This window comes from Brassica oleracea, chromosome C8 (genome assembly GCF_000695525.1).
Source record: "Brassica oleracea var. oleracea cultivar TO1000 chromosome C8, BOL, whole genome shotgun sequence".
Classification (NCBI taxonomy): Eukaryota; Viridiplantae; Streptophyta; class Magnoliopsida; order Brassicales; family Brassicaceae; genus Brassica; species Brassica oleracea.
Window position 1 is genome coordinate 7,466,930 of NC_027755.1, and position 8,598 is coordinate 7,475,527.

Sequence of the window (8,598 nt, forward strand, 5' to 3'; positions counted from 1 at the left end):
CCCCCCCCCCCTATTTTGCTATAATCAAATGAAGATGAATTTTTTTTTTTTTTGACATCAGATGAAATTCATAAAATCAAATTTAAATGCATAGATATAATATGATTTTAAAAAAATTATTTATTTATATTTTAAGTTTTTACCAACCAAAAATCAAAATTATCTTATAAGAAGCACAACCATAACAAACCGAAATTTATAAATCGATTGGATTTAGACTTTTAATTCTGTAAAGCCTAAAAAGAAGGAAAAATTAACCTGAAATCAAATTATAGATCGGAAACTTATCCATATATATCCACATAAAATAAAATATATTATAGAATTTAATGAGATCAAAATATTACTTCGTTGGTGAAACCAACACCAAATCCAAGCAAAATCCGTCCGGAGAGGAGCATGGCGATGTTGGCAGCCAAGCCACTGATGACGGCACCAAATAGGAAAGTCAAACCACCGAGAATCATGGTGGCACGGCGACCGTAAGCTGCCGTGAGACGGCTAGCTACTAAGGAAGCGACTAAGCCAGCAACATAAAGGCTTGATGTGAAGGCCGTTAGAAGTTGGCTGTCATAGACGCAGTACACATCTGGCTTAGTTTGAGTAGCTTTTTTAAGAACGGTTGGAAAGAATTTCTCAAGAAACGGCTTCATCGTCGTCACACCCCCTTTGTTAAAATTAAATTAAAAAATTAGTTTTTCGAACAAATTAAAAATGAATTAAAACGTTTCATTACATGTTTTCTCGAAACTTATTCTTTTTCATTCTTTAAATTGTAACCTGAGATTCCAATGTCGTAGCCAAAGATGAGACCGCTTGAAGCCGCCACAACACATGTCATGACAACCGCGGCTGTGATCTTGGCGTCTATATTGCCTCTGCCGACATCAAGAGCTAATCCTCCGATAGCCATTTTGTTTAAGGCCTACGCTTGCATTTCTATTTTTGTTGCAAAACAAATGAACAATGATAAGATATTAAAGAGAGCTTTTAGGTGAGTCTCTTTGGTTAGCTGGCGTTATGACTTGATATGATGGTCCGAGTATGCTGTGTTCAACTACTTTTTTTTTTTACAGCCCAAAGTGTGCAACCACTTTTATCTCTTGCTTAATTGGATAACCGATAAATGTAATAACTAATATACTTTCTTAAAAGAACACTGTATATGTCTATGTTAAAGGTAATAGAGTACAAGATTTGTCAACCACCGTTCTAAACCCTAACTTCCCACGCGACAAACAACAATTATTTTGTCAAACCACCGTTCTTGTCTTATAAGATAGTTGACAAAATATGAAAATAAATTCCCACACAAGACAAAGTGTACATAACACTGTAGGACAGATTATGAGTTTTTATTACACTATAAAGCAATTATTGTTCCTAAAGTAGTTTTTCATGACTACAAACGAACTAAACTTATTCTTCTAATAAAATGGGTTCCACAGTTTTTAATCATATTTCCTTCTTTTTTTAATGACAGAGAAATTTGAAGAGAAAAATGAAAAACAATAGCTTTAACGGCAAAACAGAATAAAAAAGCTGAGGACGAAGAAGTTTGTCGCGTATTTTTTTTATTTAATTCATCATCTTCTTCAGCAACAAATTGTAAGATAAAAAAATTATCTTCGTCTTCGAACCTCTCCGACCACCGTCTACGTCTTCCTCACTAGCCACTAAATCAGGGCCAGATTTGTAAAGCGAGCACAAAACGGCGACACCCTCTGTCATTTCCCGAGCTCTCATGTGTGAAGCTGCTGTAAATCAAAAACGATCACACCCTCTATCATTGCTCGACATCGAGCTCCTACGGCGAATCACCACTCCGCTGCCTCATTAGTCATCGAAGAATCACCTCTACCGCACTCAGATCTACCATCATGGCCGTCTGGAATCCTTATGGTCGTGCTCTCCGTCATAGAGTGAAAGCTTGGGAACAACAATGGTCAAGTTTCTATTTTTTGCACGTTTGGTCCATCAAGTTTATATTTTTTTTATTTCAGATTTTCAGATTTGCATAAATGACCTTTGATTTTGCAAAAAAATTTATTAATGTGCATTTTAACCTTTGTTATATGCAAATAGGCACACCCATGTTTTTCCATGGGGTATGATTCATTTATTGTGTACGCTGTTGTAACAATATATGTATGTAATCATATATATATGACATTATGTACACAAAATTATTTTCATTATCCACATGTGCATCGTTCACATATACACCATGTAACTTGTGCAATGATTCACATGTACACAATGTACAAAATATTTATTTTAGCAAAAATTGCAAAATACTCTCTCTATTTCCTCAGTATCACCTGCTCATTCATAGTCCTTTAATGTAATGATGTAGCCTGTATATATTCAAGCAAAAGACAAGTAATCACCTGTAAAGATATCACAAACATATTACTAAGGTTTTTCAAAATGCACAAAAGAAATGAAACTATAACTTTTGAAGCCATTTGATGTGTACATTATACCATATACACAAATGTTTTATTATCCACATGTACATTGATTCACATATACACAAATAACTTGTACAATAATACATGAACTCCATATATTTTCACTATCCTCATGTACATAAACATTAAACACGTAGATCTTCCAAATTAGAGTAGTACTAGGTTACGAGAAAATATGTACATCAATTTATTTGTACATTGCTCAAGTTATGATGATAATTTTAATAGTTTTTAGCATAGTTGCTCAAAAGGAAAAAAAAACACATGTGTACATGTAGACATTGCTCAAGTGATCATATAGGATAAAAATGAAAATTTGGAACTTCATTTAAATCATTTATACCAGTCACCCATAATATATTCACACATATTAAGAATACAGTAAATATTCAGAAAAATTATCTTTATAGAACAAGAATTTTTTGTAGTCCTCTCATGTAATGATGTAGCATGTATATTTTCAAGCAAAATACAAGTAATCACCTGTAAAAATATCACAAACATATTGCTAAGGTTTTACAAAATGCACAAAATATATGAAACTATAACTTTGAAGCCATTTGATGTGTACAATATACCACGTACACAAATGTTTTATTATCCACATGTACAATGATTCACATGTACATAAATTAACTTGTACAATAATACATGAACACCATATAATTTTACTATCCTCATATACATATAAATGAAAAATGTAGGTCTTCCAACTTACAGCAGTACCAGTTTACCAAGAAATATGTACACCGATTTATCTATACATTGTTTAAATTATGATGATTTTAATAGTTTTTAGTATAGTTTCTCAAAAAAAGAAGATAAATCACATGTGTACATGTAGACATTGCTCAAGTTATGCATGTGTACATGTAGGAAAATTTGGAACTTCATTTAAATCATTTATACATTGCTCAAGTTATTATGCATGTGTACATGTAGACATTGCTCAAGTTATACCTAGTGTCCACATGGACACCCAAAATCATTGATATTTTTTTGGAGTTTTATGTTTGCTTTTGTTCTAGACAACATCAATGATATTTTGATTACAAAGTAGCGTAAAAAATTTATCAGTGTGAACATATGAATTATGAGACCAAATCAAAATAATTTATTTGCAAATCAGAAACATCTGGGGCAAACAATATAAAACAAAACGGCACGGACCAATATTGCAAAATCAGAACATTCGCTTGGTCTGGATTGCATAATTAAAAGTTTTGGGAAATATTCATGAATATAATAGAATTTTGAGAAAAATTGGAGAATAAACAAGAGTTGGAGGATCAGATGTGAAAATAATCGAAACTTCATAATTGTTGCTCCAGTGAAGCTATCTCTTCGATCTGCGACTAAAACGACGACGATTCCAGCGTCTATAACTCTAGTCATGAGCATGACGACCACGGCAAAGAGGAGACGATTTAACCTTAACACAGATTGCGGTAGAGCTATGTCGGAATGGAGCTTAGGGTTGAGGTCGCCGACAATGGAGTTTTCGTTGGAGAAGAAACAATAGTTTTTCGTTGGAGAAGAAACCACAAGGTTTTTCACCATTTCTAAAGTGATTTTGATCCTCTTTTTGTTCTTTTCATAAATGATTATTCGTCAAAGAAAAAATTCTTGCTTGAAATCATGGGAGAGATTGTCTATCTTTTATTGTTGAAGATTAGTTATTTTCACCAGAAAAAATCTGTTCTGCAACTTTCAATGTCTTTTTTGATCTGTGAAAAATATTATTTTAGTTTCGAGAAAGGAGAAGACAAAGAGAGAGAAGAAGTGGAACCTACTAGTTACAATTTGTTTTGGTTTCAACCCATGTTCGAAATTGCGCTAGGCATAACGCGTGCTGTCGACCCGAGCCTAGCGCCGAATCAATTAATCGGCATTTAAACGGGGATTAATCGAGGATTATATATATATATTTACCTATAAATGATATCAAACAATAACTAAAAGCTGAATATCCTCAACGGAGAGGCCCTCCACGTCGACAGTAAATTCGACCAATGGGGTGTGTTCGTTTGTCCACGTCCAACACACTTGGGCTGATCTTGGGTTTCTCCTGATCTTGGGCTTCTCCTTTTTTATTGATCCGTTCAAAAGAAAAGAAAGCCCAGCTTCGTGTGTAGCCCTAACTCCTCCTCCTCTCATCACTTCGCTTGCCAACCCTAAAACGGTCCGGCAATTAATCTCTTCGACAACTCCTCTCTTCGCCGTTTCCCCTTCTTCCACGGATCGATCAATCGACACCGTATTCATGAGTGTGTAATGAATCCTCTGGAGAACTCATTAATGTGTTCTTTCGCCTATCTCCCTTTCAATCTCTATATAACCTTCATATTTTCTCCAGATTAGTTACACACACAAATATCTCAAATCATGAATTCCAACAGCCAAACACATTTTTCCGGCGATATTACCGCGAAGAAACCAAACGGAAAAGACGTTGTCTCCTCCGCCGAGCCGGTCAAAAGAGTCGGCCAAACCGGAGTCTCTCTCGCTACAGCTGTCTCCGGTGATTCAAAGTCCCAGAAACCAAACGGCAAAGCCGTTGTCTCCTCCGCCGAGCCGGTCAAACGAGCCGGTCAACCTGGAGTCTCTCTCGCTATCGCTGTCTCCGGCGATCCAAAGTCCAAGAAACCAAACGGCAAAGCCGTTGTCTCCTCCTCTGACGAAATACTGTTCTTCAAAGATGTCAAGTTCGGACCACAAGGAGGAGAGCTAAGGTTTCGTCTGATACATTTTTGGGAGGCTCGGAACGCACTCACGAAGGTTTTTTTTGGTATTGAATTTCTTCTGATTGACGGACAAGTTTATTCCAATATTTATGATTTTGTATTGGTTTTGCTTGTTCGATCAAATACTAACATTCGTTGCTTTTGTTTTTTGTTATCAACAGGGTACTGGGATCCAAGGGTTCATCCCACCAAACAGGATTGAGACCTATTTGCCACATATGGTCGCTGGTTCCATCTACCGGCTTAATAACTTTTATGAATCTAAAAGCAAGACTGTGTACCGAGTTGCTGAACCAGACGTGACCATTGCTTTCTCATGGAATTTTGTGCTCTCCGTTCTCGAGAACAGTTCGGTTCCGTTTCCTGAAGATCGGTTCCGATTCTATGGTTATGAGGAGTTTGAAGCGGCCTGTGACCTCAGGGGGGATCTTTATGGTAAGCTTCTCCTGGAATTTATGGTTTATCACTTGATTGGTTTGGAATATGTTATGTCTTCTTTAGTTGTTTAGGTCTAGGTTTGTTAGTATATATACAGTAATAAAAAATGTTTTATCTTAGTGCAGATTATGTCGGTCACATGAAACTGGTGAATGAGCAGACTTGTGAGTGACAGTCTTGTGCTTGATGAGGTCGAGATAGCTTCTTCAAGGAGAATTTTGGTCCATGTCCAGACACATGAGTGAGTTCTCTATAGTGTTTATGATCTATGCATATACGTGTTTTGCTTAACACATGAGTTTGGTTTGATGCAGTGGTCCTGTCATGAAGCTCTACATATGGGACAAGGCCGCTGCAGACTTCTGTGAGAAGTTTAAAGCGCTTGGAAAACCTCCAACTGTTCTTCTGGTGAGAACTGTGAATCCAAAACATTTTGGAGGTTAGTATTACCTAGATTTGGTTATGGTTTATAGATGTTAGTAGGCTGCGTGGGGAACATGTTTTAGTCACGGTATGTGTTACATAAGACAGTTTTATAGCTTGGTTATTTGTTTAATTTGTTTTTGTTTGGTACGGAACATTGGTTATATTGCAGGTGCCTTATCTATGTCATCTCTATCATCCTCACGTGTGTTTTTTGATATGGATGTTCAAGCAACCAGGGAATATCTGGCTTGGTATGTGTTCATTTGTTGATTTGGAACGTCTATTTCAATCCACCGAGCATTTTACTTTTTTTTTTAATTTTGTTTCCGAACATTTTCTCAGGTTTGAATCGAACACGGATGTTGCCAATAGAGTTAATGCTGAAATTGTCACCAAAGCTGAGACGGCTACTATAGGGGAACTATTCTCTTACATGAAGCAGGAAGGGGCAAAGGTACAATATTTCATTCTTTCATCCATACGTTGCGCTAGCTTTAGTTATTTACGATCTTCTCTGATGTAATTCGCAGGTTGCTTGGTTCGAGTGAACAGCCACTATTGATGATGTTGTGCGTGGCTCGACATGGTATTATATTGCTTTTGGTGGGTGCAAGACTAAAGCAACCAAAGGGCCTACCACGCTTATGTGTAAGAAGTGTGGAAAAACTGAGATTGTCGGCACTACAGAGTAAGATTTGTACTTATAGTTTTTTGTGTCAGATACACTTTCAGCATCCATTATAAATGTTCCTCTGTCACAAGTATCTCACGAAGCTCTCTGTCTATGACAACAATAATCACGCAAGCTTTGTGCTTCTCGGCGTGAGTTGACTGGGAAGAAAGCCTCGAAATTGGTTGAGAGCTACTTTAAGGTAATTACATACCTATCCATCATTCAGGTTTATAATGTGTTCTTACAAGTGTTTAAATTTATATTAGGCCAATGAAAGCGTTGAAGATGATCATGTAGTCCCGGTGCCACAATCTCTGACTGATACCATTGGACAGACTCGCACGTTCATTATAAAGGTATCAAAACACAACCTGGATGGCAAGACCCAAGCTTTGACTGGTACCAAAGTTCTCCCTCTTGAAGTTCCAGCACTTGAAGGCAACATAGAGGAAGACGTGGATGAGGAACCTGCTGATGAAAGGGATGGAGCTGCAGATGGGACTGTGAAAAGGAGCTCTGATGGGATTGAGTCGGGAGAGACCAAGCGTGCCAAATGTGGCTAATAAATTTTTAGTACTGTTTTTTCTTTGCCTTAATAAAGACTGTGCTTTGTTTTTCGTCTCTGGACTTTGCTTTGTTTGTGTCATTTGAACAACCTTGGTGTTTTATAAAGACTATGCTTTGTTTTCTTCCTTTTTGCTTATTGCTTAATTAAGAAGGTGTTGATTGATATGAGTAAAGAATAGAATTGGTTGATGAGAAGTAGTTGATTGATACCTTTAAAGGCTTAGATTATATATTTACGTATGCATGCACATATATAAATTAAAAAATAATTGTCTTCTAAAATATTAACGTTTCTGTTTTATTCGAACATGTTACCACTTTCAAATTTTTATAGTTCCTACGAAAGTAATGTTATATTTTATTATAGGGAAAATTCCTTAAAAATACCCAGACTGAATTTCTTTTGCTACTTTAATACACGAACTTTTTAGGCTCCTCATTTAATACACAAACTAAATTGCATTACCCAAAAAATACATCAACTTTTGAATTTCAGAAGTTTCACACCTCGATTCTAACAGCGTTAACTCTGTTTAACAGAGAATCAAGACGATGTTAATTTTTTAATTAGACACGTGATTGAACCGTTAAATTCTCTGGTTCCTTCATCAAAAGCCCCAAATTGAAAGAAGAACAAACCCTAATTTCATTCAACTCTTTATTTCCCAGAAATCCCTCAAATCGATGGCTAAGAGTGAAGGCTCGAGTTCAAGTGCAAGGTCATCCTATAAGAAGAAGGTCGACGGTCCGTTATGCTACTGTAATAAGAGATCGACTCCGGCGAAGGCATAGACAGATGACAATCCAGGTAGAAGATTTTGGTGCTGCGGTTCTCATGGGTTCGTCGATTGGATTGATAAGCAGGAGCAAAATGAATGGCAGAAACAGAGTTTACTGGAGGCGAGAGGTGTGATGGATCGCCAGAGAGAAGAAATCAGAAAGAGAGATAGAGTTAGAACCTATATAATACTAAGATATGAGAAGAAAGAATGGTGCTTACTCTTCAGGTTCTTTGTTATGCTCGTTTATGACATAAATAGCATGCTGGCAAGGTATCCCGGTGAGGTCCCATCGATTACAAGCACAATGCTTTTCTGGAAGACATACCACGTAGCTACAATCCCACTCAGTGACTTCATATAAGCTTTCACTACTTTTAATAACGGTGCAGTGGTTACTTGCTTGGCGGTTTTGCTCAAAAATCTCCATGATATTTGGTGGAAACTGAGTCGAACAGCCACTTGTTATGTCACGCCTTCGAGAGTTACGCTTCATT

The 8,598-nt window shown here is 36.8% G+C and overlaps 1 protein-coding gene across 1 annotated transcript in view; it reads right to left on the minus strand.

Moving 5' to 3' along the window:
• Positions 1-1,028, minus strand: part of LOC106310433 (sugar transport protein 5) — a 3,465-nt gene extending 2,437 nt beyond the window's left edge. The window contains exons 1-2 of the mRNA XM_013747668.1: positions 781-1,028; positions 348-667 (exon numbers count right to left, since the gene is read on the minus strand). Coding sequence (XP_013603122.1) covers positions 348-667; positions 781-913 — 453 coding nt within the window. The 5' untranslated portion in view covers positions 914-1,028. The remainder of the gene's footprint in view (positions 1-347; positions 668-780) is intronic.
• Positions 1,029-8,598: the final 7,570 nt, after the last annotated feature.